The 23,924-nt window shown below is 44.8% G+C and overlaps 1 protein-coding gene across 1 annotated transcript in view; it reads right to left on the bottom strand.

The window, feature by feature from the left end:
• Positions 1–20,457, bottom strand: part of SLC6A7 (solute carrier family 6 member 7) — a 230,056-nt gene extending 209,599 nt beyond the window's left edge. The window contains exon 1 of the mRNA XM_069199534.1: positions 20,248–20,457. Within this exon, the coding sequence (XP_069055635.1) occupies positions 20,248–20,280 (33 nt within the window). The 5' untranslated portion in view covers positions 20,281–20,457. The remainder of the gene's footprint in view (positions 1–20,247) is intronic.
• Between the last annotated feature and the right edge of the window lie 3,467 nt (positions 20,458–23,924).

Here is a 23,924-nt window from a genome sequence, read left to right as displayed (position 1 = left end):
TAAGACCAACTGCCAGCTACACCTAGTCATGTGACCCAGGATCAGGCTGCAGGCACCAAATGGTTAGGACAAGAAAAGCAACCTTCTAAAAGTGTCATTTTCAGACTTGTGATTACAAATCTAACTTTACCATTAAAGTAGGGTTTTTAATTATAATTCTTTAGACACCAAAATCGACCTATCTACCGGTTCCCAATTAGGTGTTACAGCTCATTAAATGTAATGGGGAATTTCAGTGTTTCCCTTTGGGAGAGGTAGGCTTTGCAGTGGTGAAAATCAACTTTAGGAGTTTTTCATGGGATATATAAAACTTAAAAGTAGATATCCTACTTTTTAAATACACTGTAGCTTGCCCTCTGGGCTGTTCAGGGCCTAGGGGTGACTTCTATGTATCAAAAAGGAAGGTTTAGGTCTGGCAAAAGGTCTATTTTGCCAGGTTAAGTTAGCAGTTTAAAACTGCACACATGGGCTGCTATGGGATGCCTGAGACATGTTCAAAGGGCTACTTGAGAGGGTGGAACAATGAGTGCTGCAGGCCTACTAGTAGCATTTAATTCATAGGCCCTGGGTACAGGCCATACCAAATTACCAGGGACTTATAGTTAGATTAAATGTGCCAATTGGGTGTAAGGCAATTCTACCATGTTTTAAGGAGAAAGCACAAGCATGTTAGCTCTGCTTAGCAGTGGTATATTGAGCTGAGCTGTAAAGCCAGCAAAGAGGAAGTCAGCAAAACAGAAGTGTTGAAGGCAAAATATTAGGGGAGAACCATGCTGAGGATACCAGGTCTAAAAAGAGGGTTTCAGCTGAGAGGAAAAAAAACACAAAGTCAGAATTTGTATTTCTTGATTGATGATTGAGAAGCAAAGGACAAAAAAACTGTCACTATTCAGAGCTGAGAAAAAGTCCAGTATTAGGTTTTCCGCAGGAAAAAAATCTAACAAGAATGCTCCACCTGAGAAAAGTGAGCAAAAATCGGGGATAAAAAATTCATCATAGGAGTATAAAGGTTATGGCATGCTGTGTGTGAGGACTCAAAACATGCCAACTTCTTTTTCATGAGGGCAAAGTCAATTGAATACACTTTTGTCTATAGATGTAAAAACAATCCACTAGGGTATATATAATATACACCTGTTAAGAAGTCGGAGCAATGCTTGATAACCTTCTATGTGACCAAGGGCCAGATGTAGCAAACATTTTGCATGGTGCAAACTGCGAAAATCACAGTTTGCGCCATGCAAAATGCCATTTGCGATGCTCATTCACAATTTGCAAGTCAGTATCGACTCGCAAATTGTGAATGCAACTCGCAAATAGGAAGGGGTGTCCCCTTCCTATTTGCGACTCGCATCGCTATGCTAAATTGCTTTGAGACTGCGAATGCGGCCGCAAAGCAATTCGCAGTTACCACCAGTGTCACACTGGTGGTAACCCATTCGCAAAAGGGAAGGGGTCCCCATGGGACCCCTTCCCCTTTGTGAATGTTGCCAAAAAGGGGTTTTCAGAGCAGGCACTGGTCCAATGAACCAAATGGTTTCGTTATTTTTTTTATGTTGCAACTCGATTTCCTTTAAGTAAAACGGGCTACAAAATAAAAAATAAAAACTGCTTTATTTGAAAAGCAGTCACAGACATGGAGGTCTGCTGACTTCAGCAGGCCACCATCCCTGTGAGTGCAGGGACTCGCTATGGGGTCGCAAAATGCGACCCACCTCATTAATATTAATGAGGTGGGTCTTTGTGACCCCATAGCGACTCGCAGTCGGTGTCTGAGACACTGTACTGCATCCGATTTTGCGAATCGTAAATTGCGAGTCGCACTGACTTGCAATTTCCGATTCGCAAAATCAGAAAATGCTACATCTGGCCCTTAATATTACTGATAGAAATTCTACATTGATGTTTAGTTTCAAAGAATGACTCACAACCCTTCTGAGTACCACATGCAGTTACAGGTGCGAGGACTTTCTTTTCAACAAATACCCAGATAGAGGCCTTTAAATGATCAATTTCTGACTGATGCTTTCGCTCAGCCTACTAAACGCTTGGCTTAAAAGAGGGCTGTTTTCTATTAATAATGCATCAACATCTAAAACGGTCTGTATTGATCAGAGTCTCGAATTCAGGGATGTAGCTTCTGGGGAGGGTAGTGTTTGGGGTGTGACACCCTCCAACTAAATGCACTTTTGACTTTGTAGATTGGTCTGATGGCCCAGAGTCTGGTCTGCTATGTCTGTGCCTGGATCTCTGCCAAAAACAAAAGACAAAACATTGACCTTTGATGTACAAGAGGGGAACGAGAGGGAGATATACATCTGGTGCCTGAATTTCAAAATGTGAAACTAGATAAGCTGGAATCAATACCCGCTTCCCTGTTTGTTCAAAATGTGTGATCCTAGACAAACATTTAATTTCACAGAGCCTCTTTTTTCTTAATGATCACATATGAGAGCTCTATTAAATGCTTGAGTTCATGACGTGCACTGTATAAGCACCTCCTATGTTTGATTTAAGAGATTGTAATATTGCTTCATCAATAATAAGAATCTAGGCCACATTTAGGCTTTACATTGCTACTGGCTTGCCTCTTAGTTCACTAATGGCACTGTCGGTGACGGTGAGCCATTATTATGTCTATGTTTGTGTTTAAAAATATCTCTAAGTAAATATCTGTGTATAAATTTATATCATCTGATGTACTAATGTGCAACGCTCCCTCAAGTAAAACAAATAAAAAAAATTGAATTTTGTAGAGCCTATGTCACATTTTCATATTACATTTGCTGCACAACATACATGGCAAACATTTTCATAGCTTGGCTCACACCCGGACTCTTAAAGAGTCAATCTAGACCTATAGGTCGTATTGCCCTATTAATTTGCCTGTGCGCCCTCCCACTGTGCTCCCCAGACAGAGGCCCAACTAATGCAAATCAGTAAGGACCCTACTTCACAAGGGAACAGTCCATCCCTAACCTTGGTCATTTCACACCTCCACCCTGTGGATCACTGCTTTTTGTTTGTTGGGAATTCTGAGATTCACCCCTCCCCCGAGCCCCTCCAGGAAGCTCACTAACCAAGCTACACACCTGGGTGGTTGTGTTGTTACACCAGATTTATGTTCCACGATTGTGAGAGGAATAGTATAAACTCTCCAGGTACTGGAGGAGTGAAAAAGCAGGGGTGGGCAGTGCTGTACAGAGAATGTAGCTAAGGCAGTCTCTCGGAAGGACTGTAAATGGAAGATGTTGCATTAGAGAGAGATTGCAGGATTGTGGCATGGTAGATGGTAGCACAAGGACTTCATCAACTGAGTGAGCGTTTGAAGGGTTTCCAACTGTACATCTAAATGAAAGGGCAGGTGACATATGGCAGAGCAAGGGCAAGAGATTGGAAAGGAAATGGAGGCCACTCACAACAGCAGATTCAAGGTCCGGCCTACATCACCACAGATGGCAAGTCCAATGTGCTTGTAGAGTGGGATGCTCTGTAAACAAAGAAAGTGTCAGAGGTCCTAATGGGATATGTGGAAATGATTACAAGGGGATAGCCAGAATGAAAATGGCTATGGAGAAAGTAGGGGGTTGATATGGATAGCAGATCATACACATGTGAAACAGTGCAATGGGAGGATATGGAGGTATCTAATGAGCAAATTAGAGGTCAGAGGACAAAGGGAATGAGGACTGGAACATGTGAGCCCAATTTGAAATAGATGGCTTGGGCACAATCCCAGGTGCAAAGCAGGCCAACAAGGTGAAAGCTGACAGAGGGAGTCCACAAGGTGTGAACACACAGCAGCGAAGGAAGGTGGATTGTCACAAAGAAGCTAAAACACAGTTGGTAATAAAAGAACCACCATGAAGAAATAAGGAGAAGCTTTATTGTGAGCACTCGCACACAGTCGGCTGGAAACTGCGACATCTCATATATCTTCACCATACACAGGTACGCAAGCAGACATTTCCAAGAATGAAAACAAAGTGGATAATCAAGTGGGTCTGATGAAACAGCAGAGGCACCCAAGTAATGTTGACCATAAATCATTGGGTTCGCATTTGATGCTACCACAAAAGCAAAGATATGGGTAGGGAGATTGTTGAAATGTTCAAATTGTAATGTAGGAAAGCGAGATGCAAAAAGAAATGAAAAAGATGGGACTATGGTGCATACATCAAGGGTGTTGATGGCAATAGTCTTCTGTAGCACTGCTTTGGCAATACATGGCAGAATTTGCTGAAGAACATTTCCAGAGAACAGTGTGGACCTATGAGTGTGGAGCTATGATGGTGATAATGCAGGCTTCTTCTAACTTTGGGAGCATGACGTGGCTATGATATGATATAAAGAGGAGTTCAGATCATAAATGGGCAAGAACATCTTGCTATATTGGCAGCAACTAGACTGATTACAGCATGGCAGGAGGTCTGCCAATGGCACCATTCACTACTAAGTATAAAAGTGAAGCTCACTCACCCTTCTTTCATTAAAGTTATGGTATGTATGAGCAAATTACACAGGGAGGTGCCTACTTCATTTTTGTATTCTTTTTATACCTACAGCTCAGCAAATGCTGTGACTTAGCCAGCTTCCACGCACTATCAAAATAAAACAATCCAAAAACATAGAAAACAATACACAGTTATTAAAACAAGTACTATAACAGGTGTTTCAAATAGTATCAGACAAACTTAGAGCCTTATTTAGAAGTGAGTAATGTCTGCCAGGGCGATTTAGTAATCCATTTCCCTGAAGGACATCATGTCCCTCAAATGTAAAGATGTCCACTGACCCGCAAACTTTTTCTAACTTTGGTAGGAACATCCATCATGGTGGCTGATGTCAACTTTGTAAAAAGGATGACAGGTGGCTCCTTTAAACCCGATGGACAGCTGTCAAACTTTTACAAAGTTGTACTTGTTTCAAAAATTAACCCCAACAGTGTATGTTTTTGAAAAAGGTAAAAGCAATGATGCCCATACCATGAGGGTTTTCTCCCATAAGGAGAGGGGGTCATTATTTTTAATTTTACTGTCCCTCACCACCTGGTTTTACCTGGCAGTGATGGACAGTAATATAAAGCCACCAGACCACCCATTCTCAATTGGACGGATGGTTTACTTCTGATAGACTGTATTCCGAGGGGTTGTTGGAGGAGTATGTCATTGATGGAGCCGGAGTAGGCTAAGTTGTTGGCATACTGTCAATCTACCCACCTCTAAATCATGAGTGTTGCAGAAAGGGTACTCTATTGCAATTGCCCTCTCACCAAACTCCAAATCAGCCTCTTAAGTATAAGAACTGTTAAATTAGTCAGTCTCCCAAAGGACAACCACGGTTTTTTCGCACACTAGATACATGGGCATATTTTTGCAGAACAAATAGAATTCAAATAGATCTATCCTAGAGTGCCTAGAGTTTAGCCATGAAATGTTGAGAAATTTTTAGGTAAACTGCCATGGAGGGAAAAGCCCAGGACATATAGCAGTTTGAACTAGGGCATTCCTATGAGTGAGTCACCTTAGTAATAGCACCAGAGGTGCAAAACAAAGGTCAGAGTCAAAGAAAGCCCCTAAATTCTGCATTTTTTTACGGGTTCAATAGGCCAGTCTAACATACGCAGGATAATTGGGCACTCAGTGTCTCAGAATCTCACTTGTTTCTTATATATAAGCATAAATAGCATTAGGTATCCTGGTTAAATGACTAATAATCATTCTGAGATGTTAGGAGTGTCAGTAGAACATTCATGCAATAGGATCTGTGTGTAATTGTAGTACATCTAACATCACAGGCAATAGGCTGCAATTATCTCTACTGGATGAACCATGTAGGTATTAAACAGGATAGTTCAATCCTGGGGTGTGCTGTTTAGCAGGATATGGATTTTTCACTCATGTTGACCTAAATAGACCTGCAGCTGTCTATTTGTTAGGAATTATTAGATCCAGTATAGCACCATACAACTCTCTCCCAAAACCATGTTTCAAACAGTTGAGAAAAATACCTCATCTATGATACTGAAGAATGCTGAAAGATTCAAGAGGTTCAAGGCCAGGACTTGCCCTGTGTCACTGATCTCCAGTAGCTGCTCTCTAGTATCAGTAACAGCTGTCTCCTAACCCATAAGCAGCCTAAAGCCAGATTGGAGGTCTGAGTACACAGAACTGATCTGAACGATTACAGATTCAATTTGTTGTTCGTATAAACAGCAGCACAGAAATAGGTATATAACTTTCAGGTAGGGGTCACCACAGCATATTTAAATAAATCATGGCAGGTCCCACTTTCCAAAAAGGCCCACTCTATCAGTAATATATTTGTCATCAGCCAAATGGCTACTGTTCTCTGTAATAAACAAGGCAGGCAAAATGCTTGGTACTGTGAGACAAGTGATGGTAAAGCAGAGGAGCAGGAGAAAGAGGTGTGACAAGAAGATGAGGAAAACAATGTCAGAGGAAATATCTCTTATTGTAGTTTTAGATTAAGGAATACCTTGAGAAGATATTCAGGGAAGTATTTTGAACCTCTTGTAAAGGATAGAAAACTGGAAGTTCACATAAAATATGAGGTCTATAAGGGAAAAATTAAGATGGTAGCCAAGAAACTAGCCAATGCATTAAGACAGGACAGCAAGAATGGATCACTCCAGGATCCAACACTGGAGATTTTAGTGATTTCACTACTGGTTGCTGCCCCAAAGAAATTTCAGGATGAATGTAGACTCATCATTTATTTGGTACCAAAGTTGAAAAAAAAGAGACCTTGATTAGAAATAAGAGGATGGCAGTGCAATGGTGCAATTTTTCAAGTCTCACAGTCTTTCTGTCAGTGTTTTGCCTCCAGGAAAAATGTTGCTTATAGGACATACAGTTTGAGTAACACAACTTTAATAAACAAGGACATGCCAATGGGATGTTCTATGTCATGCATTGTTTTTTAAATGTTCAGCACTTTACAAAAATGGATGTCAAATGGAAATACTTGGATGATGTTCCGCTTTTGGGCAGAGTACAAATGGCAAGCTCATTTAGGAAGTTATCAGACTTTGAAGATGTGCCTGAACAATGTGGAGAGGATGGACGCTGATACTGGATAAAACAGAGGAGCTCATTCCCAGGCAAAAATATTTGGGCACTGATATAGATTCAATGACAAGGGAGTTCAGGCAACTAAAAGTCAGTCTAAGGACTAAAGTGAATATAGTGCAATCACTGTCTTGGGCACTCATGCCATATCATATTAAACATATACCCCCGCAGCGTGAGATTGTTTTTAAAAAAAAGTAAAACCAATGATCCCCATACCATGGAAGTTTTCTCCCATGGGGAGGGTTTCATTTTTAAAATTTTTACTGTCCCTCACTGCCGGGTTTTACCTGGCAGTAATGGACAGCAATAAAAAGCCACCTGACTGCCCACTCTCAATTGGACGGAAGGTCAGATGGCTTACTTCTGACAGAATGTATTCTGAGGGGCCATTGGAGAAGAATCAGGGATGGATCAGAATCAGGGAGGGTTTGGGGTGTGTCAGGACTTCCTGGAGGGCTTTCAAAAGTACCTCAATGCAGACATGAAGAAACATGGTCATATGGAACATAGAATGGTTTTAACATAAAGCTTAGGGTGGCTTCTTTTAAGAGCTACTATCAACGATAATGTTATGCAAGAAAAGACCAAAACAAGGGAGGAAAGAACAAAGAACTTTCTTTCTGTTCCTTTTTAGTACTAGTAGTCGGGCAGCCTTAAGAGACATAGATTAATGGCAAGTGACCAGCATCTGAGCATCTATTTTGAACAGATTTCTGCCAATAGGCAGATGGTGGTGAGGTTTTCTGAGCACCTAAATGTTATAGTGTTTGAGAAGAGACATTGTAGTCTGTTCAATGCATGGTGCAGCACCGTATGATTGTATCTCTGATGCATTTTCTCATTCACAGAGTCAGTGATTTGCCACCAAATGCCGATAGACTATAGAAGGTTATTATGCTTGATAGAGGGATCTCCTGCAGCAGCAAGCTTAGGAGTTTACAGACAGACTTCATAAGAGGCCTGTGGTAATGGGGCATATCACAGGAGTGTGACAGGGAGGAATGTAATGATCAGCAAAGGTCTAACACTTGCCACAACTGAAAGGTATCCGGAGGGGATGACATTTTATGGGAAAATGTTTTGGCAGAATGTGCCTCCAAGGCAGAGAAGGAGATCTTGAAGAAATGGACCAAAGGAGAGGGACAATATCAAGGTGAACGAAGGACAATGGGCCTGGGGCTGCTCTGGGAAAATAACTGAAGAAATAGTACAAATTCAATGTTTATTGCAATTCAATTTTCTGTTTCCCAAAGCTCTTTTATTATGTTTTTTAGTTTTTTCAGAGTCTTGATGATGAATGGTGCAGGGAGGATCTGAGATCATAGAAGAATACAAAAAATGGATTGAAGGTCTGGGAGCATAAAACCAAAAAAGATCAGAGGAACAAAGACATTGCAATAGCACAGAAGGAGTCAGGGCAGTTGGGGACATTTCCATTCAGGGCAGTGTGGGAGTAGGATATGGTCAGCACGGGACTGTTTTTATTCATTCCGAAAGACAGGAAATACTGTATTGAGAGGCCAAATATATACATGTACTGGGATTTACAAAGCATATGCCTAGCTGTAGAGCAAAGGTCTTCAAGCTGGGGGGCAGGTCCCCCTAGGGGGACTTCAGGTGATCCCCGGGTGGAGGGGGCCCCAGACTCTGGCTAAAATAAGCATTGTAAAGATAACAGGCCTTTGTTGTAAGCAGAAGAATGTTATTGCATTTTTAAAAAAGGTAACTTAACTGAAATGTTTAAATAGGTCTAGACGTATATAAACATTGCCATCTTCATAAAATAATTGTGAAGAAATTGAGGGGGGGGAATGATTTTTATTTTTCAACTGGGGGGGCGCAGCATTAAAAAGTTTGGAGACCACTGCTGTAGAGGGAGGCGGAGTCCTGGAAGAGGCAATGTGAGATTGTTTACTATGCAAAAGACAATTCTATTGATTACAAGTGAAGAAAAATATTTGAGCATCAGCGGTTGGGCCTGGATGTAGGTCAAGAACGTACAAAGAAACCACCTGCATGTCTCTGTCATACATCTGGGAAAGCATGAAGTGGTGCAGACCACTCGCTTTTAGTGCATTAAGCAGATAAAAAAAGACCCGATGAAAATTCACAGGAGGTAGACATCGCTGCAGATAAACCGGAAATAAAGCAGAGTATAGAAAAGACAGTGAGTTACGCAGTTTGCAGCCATGAACAGTGCAGAGAAAGAAGTCAGTAGGGGAAGTGTACGACATTGAAAGAACAGGGTGAAAGGGCGGAGCAAGTATGGTGACGTTGTTTTTAAATTCTTTAATTTGCTCTGGCAACGTGGGGTTTATTTGTCTTTTGTTGGGGAACGAAATCTATCTAAGGAAAATTATGCAACTGTTGGTGCAGTTCAAGAGAGCCATGACAGGACTCCCAGCCTGCCAGTGTCCAGCACAAAAACTGAAAACCTTTGGTGAAAAAAGAAACCTCATAAACAAAGAAGGATTTTGAGCTTGAAATTGCGACACTCATAAAGCAAAATCTGGGAAAGAACTCGCAGGGGCATATTTATACTCCGTTTGCGCCGAATTTGCGTCGTTTTTTTCGACGCAAATTCGACGCAAAACTAACTCCATATTTATACTTTGGCGTTAGACGCGTCTAGCGCCAAAGTTCATGGAGTTAGCGTCATTTTTTTGCGTGAACACCTTCCTTGCGTTAATGATATGCAAGGTAGGCGTTCCCGTCTTAAAAAATGACTCCGATGCATATGCGTCGTATTTATACTCCCGGGCAAAAATGACGCCCGGGAGTGGGCGGGTCTAAAAAACCCGCATTAGCGCTGGATTTTAGCGCCTGGGTCAGGGCAGGCGTTAAGGGACCTGTGGGCTCAGAATGAGCCCAGAGGTGCCCTCCCCTGCCCCCAGGGACACCCCCTGCCACCCTTGCCCACCCCAGGAGGACACCCAAGGATGGAGGGACCCACCCCAGGGACATTAAGGTAAGTTCAGGTAAGTATTTTTTTAAAAAAATGTTTGTGGCATAGGGGGGCCTGATTTGTGCCCCCCTACATGCCACAATGCCCAATGACCATGCCCAGGGGACAGAAGTCCCCTGGGCATGGCCATTGGGCAAGGGGGCATGACTCCTGTCTTTGCTAAGACAGGAGTCATTTCAATGGGGGTTGGGCGTCGTAAAAAAATGGCGCAAATCGGGTTGAGGCGATTTTTTTGCCTCAGCCTGACTTGCACCATTTGTGGACGCCCATACGCCATTTTCCCCCTACGCCGGTGCTGCCTGGTGTACGTCGTTTTTTTTAACGCACACCAGACAGTGCCGGCGGCTAACGCTGGCTAACGTCATTCAATAAATACGGCGCCCGCATGGCGCTTCAGAATGGCGTTAGCCGGCGCGATTTTTTTTTTTAACGTATAAATATGGCCCAGAATGCGAAATTATTTCCCTCAGAAAAAAGAAGATTGCCCGTTCATAATTCTGCTTTAAGAGAGGCATCAAAGAGTGACTTACTAACCATTAAAATATTCCTATAAACCCACAATGCAACACATACACATGCATCCTAGCACGCTGTGCCTATACCAAACATTTGTAATCCCTGAATTTCCCCTTGAACTACAGAAACAAATCACAAAGTGGTTACTTCAGGTTTGTTTGAGCACCGACTCAGCAAACTCTCATGAACACACAAATAAGTGGTGCTTAGACTGAACTAATCAGATCACAATGTTTCAGAAAAAAATAATGTAAAGATAAAATATACTGGCATCCACAAGAAATAATGACCACTTTTGATTATAGTGGCGTATATATTTTACACAATTGTTTTTATAGTCATAAAACTGAACCAGTACAAACCAGCTAGCTTGGACACTGAATATCTGAAGATGCACTGCTGAGTTTGATGCTCCCCTCTCAGGCAAATTAAAAAGGCTGCATTTAAAAAACGAATGACTTATTAAAAACCAACCACAGACATGGTGGTTTTCTGACCCCAGCAGGCCACCTTCCCTCTGATGGCTGCAATTCCTAGTGAGTCACAAACTGCAATCTACCTGAGGTAGGCTGATCTGTGAACCACTAGGAATCGTTACATGAAACTCAATCTGGTTCATACATTAGGAATAGAAATGTCCTAATTGCGATTTGCAGAAAATTGCAATTGGGTAACCGCTATTCCTAAACTTTGCACATATGACCCCTTATTTCTTACTAGAGAAAAAAAATACAGCCACTGAACCTGATATTTTTGTTTTTGTCCTATCTTTGTCATACTATTTGCTGGATTGCAGACTAGCCCACTGTGAGCACTATCACCTTTGATTATATGTAGCACTTGGCAGAGCACTGCAACCACTGTCACCTTTGATTATATTTTGCACCTGGTACAGTTTTATAAGAATACAAACAATTGTACTAAATACTTAATTGAATGGGGTGCTGAACACTAAATCTTAACAGAGGTGTGGGGAAGTTAAGAGTCTCCCCGGTGGCCTGGATACAGTCGAGATGGCACAAGGTGCAGGCATTACTGTCTATTCGTGTCATCTGTGATGAGAACTCAGAATACGGGATTTACCATTCCCAGCGATGGAAAGTCCTCTGGTAGAAATCCCTTCCGTGGCAATGGAATTCATGGTGGAAATTACCTTACCAGCGCTTTTCACAGGAATACATTGCACCACTCTACTCTCAATCCTCACTTAGTTATTTCATGGCAGAATCCCACCCCCACACAACCTCATTGAATGTTCCCGTGTATTACATGGTTTGGGGTTGTTTCTTTAATTGTATTTTATTGTGTCCTCTTTTCCCTTCCAAACAGAGAGAAAGTCTCAATTTCAGGGGTCATTATTCTCTCTTTGTGTCTGTTGCTCAGCCTGGTTGGGCTGCAGATTTATCTGTGTTCTTTCTGAGACCAGAACAAATCTCACTCTTAGTTGAGGCTGACTGAAAGAAATGTATGTAAATATTTATGTATTTTAAAAGGGAAATAATGCATATCTCGCCCACACAGCAGGGTTTTATGGGCAGGTGCCAATTGGGGTAAACTTCAGGGCCTTTTATCTCAGTTAACGATACTTGAGTATCAGTGACTGCACTGAAAAGTAAGTGAAATATATGTATAATAATTTTTAACTTACAAGTGATCAATCATCAGTCATTTAGAGGCCTAGTTCCCTGCATCTTTTCCTATATTCTTCTGAGAAAGGATACCCCATACTGGAAACAAAGACAATAGTCTTCTTTGAACCTTACAGCTATGCCACAAGAAAATGATCCCTGGTTTATGACAGTATGTAATGTCCAAGGACAGTGAAATTATACAATTATGGGTCATGGGTTTATACACATAATTACTGACTTGTCATGCTTTCCTCATAATCCACCATCTGCTATATGTTTTGCACATTTTAAAATAAAAATGCTTCTAGCTAAAACATATTAAACGTTACTGGAATCATAGCCAGTTGTGCTGCAATGTAGGGGATGACACTTTGCAGTAGTTAACTAGGCAGGAGTAGCACCATAACATCATGTTTTTCACACAAACCAACAAAAATATCAACTACAGAATACTGAGTACTGCTACATTGTCAAGGTAATTGATAGAAATTGGGTTGTTGGTTGACTGGTGTGTGAGCCCTGGTTAAGCAGCAACTACAATCCTAATCAGGGTAAGGCACAAGCAACACCAAATTAACCAAGGCACCACTCACTGGTAGCTTGGCACAGAGCAGTCAGAATTAACCTAGAGGTAATGTACGAAGTATTTGTGCAACACTTTAAACAGTAAAACAATGAAAATACCACAAACAAAACCATGCCAGGGTAGAAAAAAACAGTATTTAATAAATAAAACAAACCCAACATGACAAGAATCCAATAAGTAGAACTTGAGTTACGAATTTGTAAGGAACAAAACTGTAGGGTACCACCTAAAAGCATAAAACGCCACCCGGGGATGCCTGATCTCACTGGACCGGGTCAAAGCCAAACGTTCAAGCCAACTGTGATGGAGCATGGGCCGGATACAATCCCAGATTAGTCTTCTTGAAGGTTTACCTTCTCATGTTTTGAGCAAGAGTCTTGTTTGCAGGGAAGAAATTCGCCAGGAGCAAGGAAAGCATCACTGGAGAGGGCCAGAGTGGTGCAAACGGCAGGCCAGGTGTTGCTGACTGGCAGGCTGGAGCCTCGTGGTGGCAATCTTTTTCGGCGAACAATGCTTGATGTGTGAAGAGACAAAATTGTGGTGACTCCTGCTGATTCTCTGTGTTAGCAGTGTGGTTCAGGTGAAAATAAGCCTGTTAGACCTGGCATCCTTGGTGTGGCCTTCCCTGTCTTTTTTTACCTCTGCTTCCCAGCTTTTGAGTGTGTGCCAGACTCGGTTTTGACACTCTGGGCACTTTACCACTGCTGACCAGTGCTAAAGTGCAAGTGCTCCCTGTGTAAAATGCATGTGTGATTGGTTTGTCCATGATTGGCATAAATGATTTACTAGTAAGTCCCTAGTAAAGTGCCCTAGAGGTGCTCAGGGCCTGTAAGTCAAATGCTACCAGTGGGCCTGTGGCACTGATTGTGCCAGCCACCTGAGTAGCCCTGTACACATGGCTCAGACCTGTCACTGCAGTGTCTGTGTGTGCAGTTTTAAACTGCTAATTCAACCTGGCAAGTGTACCCGCTAGCCAGGCCTAATCCTTCCCTTTTCATACATGAAAGGCACCCCTAAGTTAGGCTCTGGGTAGTCCCATGTGCAGGGTGCAGTGTATGTAAAGGTGGACATGTCCTAGTAGTGAAATACTGCCAAATTCGGTTTTTCACTGTTGCAAGGCCTATCTCTCTCCTAGGTTAACATGGGGGCTGCCTTTAAATAACTTAATTTCAGATTACATTTGCGAGCAGATAGAAAAATGGAGTTTGGTGTCTCTGAACTCACAATTTAAAAAATACATCTTTTGGTAAAGTTGGTTTTTAAAATGCCAGTTTGAAAATGTCACTTTTAGCTCGTGGGCCTTTTCCTGCTTAAATCATTCTGTGACACTTCCTGTTTGTGGATTCCCTGTCTGGATCAGACTGACAGTTGGGTTGTTTGTGAATCCCCTATAGACAGTGAGACAAAGGAAGCTGGGGGGTAGCCTGCATATCCTGATGGGCCATCTAAGCTAGAGTTGAGGGAGGAGTGGTCACTTACACCTGAATGGGCTGTGCCTGCCCTCACACAATGCAGTCTCCAAACCCCTGGTGTGTGTCTGGGGCCTGGCCTGGGCAAGGCAGGATGCTGTGAACAACAGAGACTTTGCCTACTTCAAAGGCAGAAAGGGGTATGAGTAGTGGACCCAAACCCCACATTTTCAGATTACTTCTGGGATCAAGAGGACCCTCTGCAAAGAAGAAGAGCTGAAGAGCTGAGGAAAAGTGCTGCTCCTGCCTGTGACTGTCCTTTGTAGGGCTATCCTGCAGTTGCTGCCTCTGCCTGTGAAAGGGGACAAAGACTGGACTTTGTTGTGCATTCCTGCTTGAGAAGAATCTTCAAGGGCTTGAACTGAGCTTACCTCCTGTTTTGAAGTCCCAGGGCCATCAAAGACTTATTCTGCCAGTACATGGACTCTCTTCTGAAACTCCTGCCCTGCCTAGTGGTGTCCTATCCAGTCCCTGGGCCCTTGGAAGGTGAAGTTGGCAGAACAAGGACTGAAATCCACGCACAGAACACTGTGCGGGAAAAATTTCAGCGCACCACCTGCAACATGGCTGAAAAACGACGCGCCACCCGCTTTGTGGCAAAAATCGATGCTCCACCTGCATCGCAGCTGGGAGATAGACACATCACAGCTGGAGAAACAACGCAACACCTGCTTGCCGCTGCTGCTAATGACACAAACCCCACATAGTGCGGTTTTTCATCACTGTGCAACCGTATTTCACACACCTCATCTCTGGCTATCACAAGCCTGTGCGGATCCGAGGTGCCCATCCGGAAATCGACGCATTGCTGTCTTGCGGGGGAGAATAATGACACAGCGCCTACCTGACCAGAGAAGAAAATGACACATGGTCTAGCTTTCGAGTGAGAAATCAATGCATCGTTGACTTCTTCGACGCACGCTCGCCCGTGCGCCTTTATTTTCGACACAAACCAGGCACAGGTACTAACAGCAACATCTCCATTGTTTTCCATGGAGTAAGACTCTTATTCTTTTGAAAATTCATATCTTGACTTGTGTATGTTGGATTTTTGTCATTTTGGTCTTGTTTGATTTAGATAAATATTGCCTATTTTTCTAAACTGGTGTGGTGTCCATTTTGTAGTGCCTTCACTGTATTACTCTGTGTGTTGGTACAAATACTTTACACGTTGCCTCTGAGTTAAGCCTGTCTGCTTGTGCCAAGCTACCAAAGGGGTGAGTGGAGGGCTAATCAGGTGTGTTTCTCCTTTACACTGACCAGAGTGAGGGTCCTTGTTTAGACGGGGTAACCTGACTGCCAACCAAAGACCCCATTTCTAACAAAGCCCAGTTGCGAAAGCCCACAAACTTGTATTAAAGAGCTCTAGAGCCACACTTAGGGCCCAGGACCTGAGAGGCACCTTTTGGAAGTCAGAAACTAATTAAAGACAGGTCCTGGAACTGTTGAAAGCCTGTTAAGCCCCTGAGGCTAAGATAAGGAGGCTAGCAGACTAGCCCTTTGAGTCACTCTGGAGTCCTGGGTGCAAGATGAAGGTAGAGGTCCAGTTCTTTTTTTTCCCCAAGCAAGAGGGAAGAAGGTGGCAGGTCAGCACAGCAGATCAGCAGTTCCTCGTAGAGCAGCAGTCCAGCAGAGTGGCATTCCTTTCAGTAGCACAGCAGTCTTTCTTCCTGACAGAGAACTCACAGATCCAGAAGTGTACTGGAGTTGTGGTGTCTGAGATCCAGTATTTAAACTTTGGTGTCCTGATAATGGAAGGTCAGAAAAGCTTCTAGACAGTGGCTTTGAAGTACAAGGAATTCCCTTCCTATTGTGCCCTGTCTCCAAGCTCCAAGCTGTCTCCAAGCTGTGAAAATACAGGGTTGTAAAGCCCTTTTTGTATGGACAGGACACAACCTATTCAGGTGTAAGTGAGGCTGTGTCCAGCTCCTCCCTCCCATTCTGCCTAGGATGACCCATTAACTCACACATAAGCTCCCATTGTGTGTGGCTGTTTCGGAGGAATATACAAAGTCCAACTGCCAACTACACCAAGTTATGTGACCAGAACCAGGTTACAGGCACCAAATGGCTAAGGCAAGGAAGTGCCAACTTTCTAAAAGTAGTATTTTCAGAATTGCAACATAAAATCCGACCATATTAATGTGTTATTACTAGTGAAAAATACTGCCATAAAGTGTGCTGTGTTTCACCACATACATTGTTTTTTCTTGCATCATAATTTACTCAACCCTAACTCAAAGCATGGTCCTCAATTTCTGGAAAATTCAGTGGCGGTGTTAATATGCTCTACTACTTGAACATTTGTACTGGATAATCAACTTATTCTGAGCTTCTACAGTATTTCAGCAAACTGAAGGGGATTTCAACCCAGTACCCTGGTTCAAGACAAGCAGAAAAGTAAAACAATCTGGAAGCCAGTGCAGATTGTCCTGATTGGTCACCTTGATAACAGCACTGACAAGATGAATATCAGTTGTAGGTGAAGGGATCGGACAGGCTACCTGTGTAGAGGGGGTAAAAAACTAACAAAGAAATGAGAGGCAAGAACATGTGCAGTTAGAGGATGTGATTTATGGAGGATAAGGAGAAAACGTTCTCTGTGCTATAAGCAGGGGCACGGGAATTGTGATTTTGCATCTGATGAGCCTTCTGAATAGTTTATGATTTGACGCACTTGCCACACAACCCATCATTCTGCTGCATAATCTGCTGATTAAAAAAATCTTTGCAGCTCACACAGTCAAAAGTTATAAAAATGCAGCAACACCTGTTGCCGCACAATGGAAGGCCCTTAGCAAAGGCTGATTGGTCGACTTTCTATTGCCTACTGCTGTATGTGGGTGTTAAATTAGTATTAAGAAGGTGAAACATTTTCCCACACACTGTTAATGTGTGTAAAAAATACAAAAGAATGAAGTAATACTATCACAAAATGCGCTGCATTACGCTTCGTAATGTGCCTTTTGTTGCTACTGAATTGAGTCAATACTGCTGCATAATGTGCTCTTCCCCGACACATAATTTCAGTTCCTCCACCATGGGGTGAATTGAGTCCTACAGATGCCGCCTTCAAACCCGCACGCATGCCCTCGCCATCGATGCCTTGTTTTTTAATCCCCATACAATGAAAAACCTCACTGTAGCCAGGAGAGGCTGCGGCCAGCCTCTCTGTCTGAGTCAACGACTCTGTTCTGCCTGGCACCGGCCCCATAGTACAAAGCGAGCCATAACCTTCCCGGCAGCTACCTGGACGGCTAATGAACTGGATGTTCTGTCTCTTTCGAGGGCCCCGCGCACCGGCTCAGCAGGCGCGCACCCCGCTCTCCGTTTCTATGGAAATAAGTGGCACCCAAACCGGAAGAGAATGCCGACCTGGTCCAAGTGTGTGTCTGTATGCTTGAGCATCTCTGTGAGTGTGCCTGGCTGTGAGTTTTTTTTTTTTCCTTGACGGCACGTTTGTGTGGTTGTGAGAGAGAGTGGACAAAACAGTGCCAAGAGAGGGAGTGAGAGAAGAGAAATTGAGCGCGAGAGAAATAGAGAGGGAATCCGTGATCGCGTACGAGTTAGCCGTCTATGCCAGGGCCTCTGATGACTAATCTAGATAATTCCTGTAAAGGAGCGTGCCAGCCCGCCCCCATTCACCTGAGCAGAACTGTACCGGGGAGTGGATAGTCGAAGAAGGACGCGCTTTCTTCCCTTCAGCCGCCAATGGTTCCGCCCATCCCACCCTCGCCGTTACCTTAAGACAACCTCCTCCACTTGCACGTGGGCCAGGCGGGGTAGAGTAGGTGTGCGTGGCCAGCACTCACTGAGACAGCGGTAAATATTCCCTTGCGAGAAATTAATACAATTACAAAAATATGACACTTTTAAAGCGGAAAACAATGATTTTAGACACAAGAAAGTGTACATGAATTACTAATGTGCTCCTATCACTGAGCTGCTGGCACATTACCCAGGACATCTGGGTAATGTGTGACTCTCCCACATTTGTGCCCATGTGAACGACATGGGAAATCAAATTCCCTTCGGTGTATCAGTGCACCTTCTGTCTAAACTAGGAGTGTCTGGAAGCGGGACACATACTAGATAAACGCTACACTATTCAAAAAAAAGCTGGATAGGGAGACAACTGCGAATAAAAGGCTAAACAAGAACCCAGAAATTCCAACATAAAACAGTATCGAGAAAAATCACGGAATATCATAAGAAGCTGACGTCATAAAACAGTATCGAGAAAAATCACGGAATATCATGAGAAGCTGACGTCATGACGTCAGCTTCTTATGATATTCCGTGATTTTTCTCGATACTGTTTTATGTTGGAACTTCTGGGGTCTTGTTTAGACATTGTGTCATACAATGCCCCTAACACCGTGAACGCCCCTCAAAATCCCAGCATCAGTGCAGCCCAGTACTTCTTCATGTATTTTCCACTAAGTGCGTGTATCAAAAGGTCGCCTAAAGCATCTTTCACTAACACCAGCATGTCAACCTCGGCCATGATACATTTGTTTGAAAATCCGATAGCCATAATTATTTAATGACAAGAAAAATTAATTTTAGTGCCCCTTTCAAATCAGACGTAATTGTTCCACATATTTCCACACGAACACGAAATACCCGTGCTCACTCCCCTTTAGCGATTGGAATAGGAATTGCCTCCAGTGGCAGCTTTTGAAAGGGCAGGACTGGCAGTGGGGTCCATCTGCCAAGACCTTTTCAACAACCTCCACTCGGTGCAGATGGCACTGCTCCATTCCAGTTGCAGGTTGTGGGGCACCTACCATTGGCTGCAGGTGATATGAGGTCACTCCAGGGACAATGGCCTCGGCCGGATTTCCCCCTGTAGTTCAGTAAGAGGGCGTGCACCTTTGGGCGTACTCTACTGTCACCACTTTTATCCTCTCTTCTTAACCTGCCAGGAGAGACCCCAACACCCCAATGTCCCCTAGCAACGCACGAACCTCGCCTCACTCTTTACAAGGACAATGCCCTTAAAATCTTAAGTTATACATGTGAATCTTCAATCTCTTACACTCACTCGCCTTTATTTTGGAATTGTAGTTTACTGAAAAATAGAGCGCCATTTTGGTTCCACCTTCAGGCATGTCTTTCCGATGACGGTACTTTGCTAACTTTTTGTGCTCCGGGAGAGACAGCCTGGCTGGGTCGCCTTCTACTGCAACCCAGAGCCACCTGCTCTAAGTGGGCACCTGAGGCGTTGCCACTCAGAGGCGGTGTTTGAGGTCTCACTAGAACGTAGAGAGCGAAAGATTGGGATAACCACCACTGCTGTCACGTAGCCCCGCCGCAGTACATTACCCACCGCCGTGAACACTATAGTACTTCAACCACCGCGTCCATCGGTGCACCCTGCCCCCTCGCCTCCCACTCGCACATCCTCTCCCGCCCTGTTGCTCCAGTCATCATACTGAACTTGTGATTTCCCCCACTCTCTCCCTGCCCGCCACCTCTTTTCTCGCCACCCCTCCATTCTGAGGGCTCAGACAACAATCCTCTCCGTCGCCTTCAATGCACCATTCTCCTTATTACATCCTCGGTCCTGTCTAACCTCTGTTTCACCTTGACTGAGTGACCAGTATCCCCATATTACCTCCCTCTCTCCTATCACACACACCAGTCCACTTTGGGTCAGTCCGCGATCCCCTCCAAAACAGACGGCAATAATAAATAAATAAATACATGGAAATTTAAAACAAATCACCGTTACTGGGAGCAAAAACTATTTAATCTGTAGCACACAAAAGAAAATAACAATAAAAGACTAATATCTATATTTGAGGAAGGTGCACCCTACCCCGCAACGTGTTAGACACTAATTAACCCGCATCCCCTCCCTACCTCGCAGCGTAACGGACACTTAATCTTCTCCCATCACCCCTAATTATGGTTCTGCATTCTCTTTTAGGACGGGGGAGTACCCCTCATGTGGATGGATGCAGGATGAAGGGGCGCTTACCTGCTGCAGAAGATTCTCTTGCCGCCTCTTCATCCTGTTGCTATGCGATGGACCGCTCCAGCCCTCCCCCCGTGCTCCCCTCAGCCTGACCCCCGGGTCGGGGCCCCCCTGAACATGGAGAAGCGAAAGGAGGGAAGGGGCCGTGTCCTGCGGTCCCTCGCACACACTTGGCGGGCACGGTGTGGTCCTGGGGCCGTTTTTCCGCCCCTCCTTCCTGTGAAGGTGATTGGCAGAGCCTGGGAAGGATGCTGTAACGAAGACAATATATTAACCCTCTGCGCGGGGACAGATGGCAGCACAAACTAGGGGATTCTGGTGTATATGTGTATGTATGTCGGAGGAGAGGGGGATCTTGGAGGGGTGGGAGTTAAGGGGGAGGGGGCAATTCTTCGGTCATTCCCCATCGTCTCACCCTGACTGGCCACTCTCAACAGGATATTCCAAAATCATATTGGTGTTCCCCTGTGTCTGCTTTATGCACGTTAGCATTCCTTTTCACTCAAGCTAGGTTAGTGGATTGAGTGCCTGTCGTAGAGGTCTAGTAAAATCACATAGTTAAATGTTGACTGAGTTGGATCGGCCTTTCAGCTTACAAAGGTCGATAACATGAGTTATATGGAGCAAGGTTATGATATTACATGTAATGAAAGCACCAAGAGTCAATTCGGTTCAGCGCGTGGTCCCTTAAAATGGACAGTACTATGACTGTTTATCAGTGGGATGCATACACTCGTCACCTGCACGCACAAGTGACACGCTTGTAAACATTTGATTTGGAAACGTATACAATGGAACTATCTCCTGGAGCGACCGTGGATGGGTTTTTGAGTTCCACATTATAGGTGGGCGGTGTAGTGTTGGGGGCCCTACGCCCTCATTCTACTGAAATGACCACAAGGACACATGGTTGTAGTTACTGGAACTGACCAAGTGCAGGTGCTCACAACCCCTTTTATTAGCAGGGTCACCAGACCAGTGGTGACACCTGTGATTGATAGATGTGGGTTGAGCTTGTCAACCAGTCTTAGTATGAGTCCAGCCAGACTCTTCATCCCTTCTAAACGTTATTAAAAAAAAATAACAAGTCCAACCTATGGGAAAGAATGAACACTAAAACAAACACCATTGAGTCACTTCAGGCAGTCTGCTGGACATGATGACTGGACAGGCACGCTAGGGAGCACCCGGCATCACAACACCCTTCTGTTGTTTACCCAGACTACTCTGGACACAAATGCAATGTTGACAAAGTCCGGATCTCTCAATCGCCTTTCCAGGAGGTTAGAGTCCACCAGGGCACTGTTGCTCCTGTCCCGCCTGGTCTAACGGTGTTGGAGTTTATTTACAAAGTCCACTGGGATGTTGCATCCTGAGTGGTGGTGGAGATTATTTACAGAGTTCAATGTGGGTGCATCAGGAGCAGTGGGGAGTCCACTGCTGAGATCTCTTTGAAGGTGTTCAGGCTTCATGGAAAGCAAGCCTGCAAAGATGGAGGATGACATGGATGAAAAGGGCGTCTTCCTTGAAGGCCTTGGTGCTTCCTAACACGTTCTGGTAGAGCAGCTTCAGGCTTCTCTCTCGTGCCAGGACTCCATTGCACAGGAGTCTCCTCAAGGCCCTTTTGCCGGGCTGCCACAGGACCTTGTGCGGAGCCTATTGGAGGCTGAGCAAAGGCGTCACTGAGGAACAGACAACAGGACCACATCCAAGACGAGCTTGAAGCTGCAAGGGTGGTTGTCACAGGGTCTGTGCACTCTGGCAATCAAGACTCAGGTGCACTGGCCTTCATCCAATAGTCTTTGGGTGACCAGTCTCATCTGCGACCTCCGCGCTTACTGGTGTCTGTCATGGAGCTGCTTCTGATACATCTCTCTTGGGTTTCCCTTCTCACAGGATTCCCTTGAGGCCCTTGCACCTGGATTGGCACAGGACCATGTGGGTTGTTCGAGGCCTCTTGTATGCTGTGGCAAGGGGTCGCTGCGGAACTCCCAACAGTGCCACGTTCCAACCTTGTGCAACCCCAAGGGTGAATGGTCCAGTGGTCGAGTATGCTCTCTTCAGCAGGTCTCAAGCCCATGGAGGCTCCCAGCAGATTTCTGGGTGGCCAGCCTTCTACAGTGCCTGGATGCCTTGTTAACCTCTGGTCGTTTTGCATACATATGGCTCCACTCTTGTGGTGCGAAGCTCCTAAGGTGGATCGGGTGATGCACCTGGTAATGGTGACAATCTTACCATGTAACAATTTGATCAACAGGTGAAGTTGCCTTGCTTGGAGAAGGGCTGACTAGAGGGACTTTGTAGCTACTTTTGGTTCTTGTTCGGCATGTGCAGTTACTCGCAGGGATGCCATCTACGTCAAACAGCCGGTGGCAGGATGGTCGCACTGAGAAGCGTGGGGCCTGAACGTGATTTGTGCTTGCTGGCGGCTTACAGTTGGTTCACCCATGAAGCTGTCTCCAGTGACTCAGGTGGCGGCTTGTGTTGATGGATGCCCTCTCCTGTACTGGTACAAGTCCTCAGTCTTATTGCTCTTCTCTCTTTCTCTTGCGCACCTGTGGTGATCTTGTTCTTCTGTGTGACAGGTCTGTCGCACACTTTTTTCTTCAAACCTTCTTCACAGAGTGGTGTCGTGCCATGCTCCTCTCTGTTCTTTCCGTTTTCTTGCGAGAGATGGCGTTGTGGCATGGGTCACATGTTACTTCACATAGACTTCTCGTTGGTTGTGTCCTGTACCTAGGATGGTGTATCATCTTCAGTTGCGGCCACTCTCAGTCTTAGTTCTGTTAGTAGGACTTGATTACTTCTTCTGGTGGACCTCTCGCAGATCCTGTCCCTTCCCCAGGGATCCTTTTGGTGCTCCACTCCCTGACTGGAGGATCACCTCTTTTCCTTCTTCTTGTCTTCACTCGAGGGCATGGCGCTTGCACCTCAAGACTCTCAGTCGTTCTTCCTGGGTGCCCTCTGATGGCGCTTTGCGTGTCTGTTCTCTGGGCCTCCCGTGGTGGCCGTTTGCCGCTAGGGCTCTCTATCTGGAACTTCTTCTCCCTGTTGTGTGCCTCTTCTCTCAGGCCAATGCGCTTTCAGTCTTCTCAATGCTTCGTGCTATGCTGCCCTTTGTAGAGACAGGTGGGGGCGCGTGGGCAGTGTAGCCTCAAGTGAGGTTTGAGTTCTTTTATTTTATTTAGCACTGTGTTCATGGAAATGGGGACTCTCCCATATAAAGTCAGTTCTTCTTGGGTGTTGCTTTTGTAGCCTTTGGTTGGACATTGCTTGGCTACTGGTGGCTTCGCTGGGCTGCAGCTAGGTGGAACTGCAGCTGCTTCCTCTCCCCTGCAGGCCTTGTGCATGAAGGGAGCTCTGCGCTGTCTCCCCCTGCTGGGAATTCTACCACAGCAGTGTGGTTCACAGGTGCCTGGGGAAACAACAGGCTCTGTACACATGCCTAGTAATAGGGCGGCATGTCTCTTTGAAAGTCTTAGCCTTGTCAGGGCTGCTTTATTGCGGATACTGTTGCTGCTTGCTGTGCAGTGCGCAACCGCGAAGTGTCACTGCAGTCAGTTTGGGAGCTTGCAGCAGCTTTCCCAAAGCTGTGGGCCGTTTTGTGTTCCTCTGTGGGCTGCTGGTGCGCCTCTCATGAGGCCGCTGCTCTGGTCCCAGTAATGATGCAGACCATAGGG

The sequence above is a fragment of the Pleurodeles waltl genome, chromosome 7 (genome assembly GCF_031143425.1).
Source record: "Pleurodeles waltl isolate 20211129_DDA chromosome 7, aPleWal1.hap1.20221129, whole genome shotgun sequence".
NCBI lineage: Eukaryota > Metazoa > Chordata > Amphibia > Caudata > Salamandridae > Pleurodeles > Pleurodeles waltl.
This window is presented reverse-complemented; position numbering and strand designations above follow the sequence as displayed.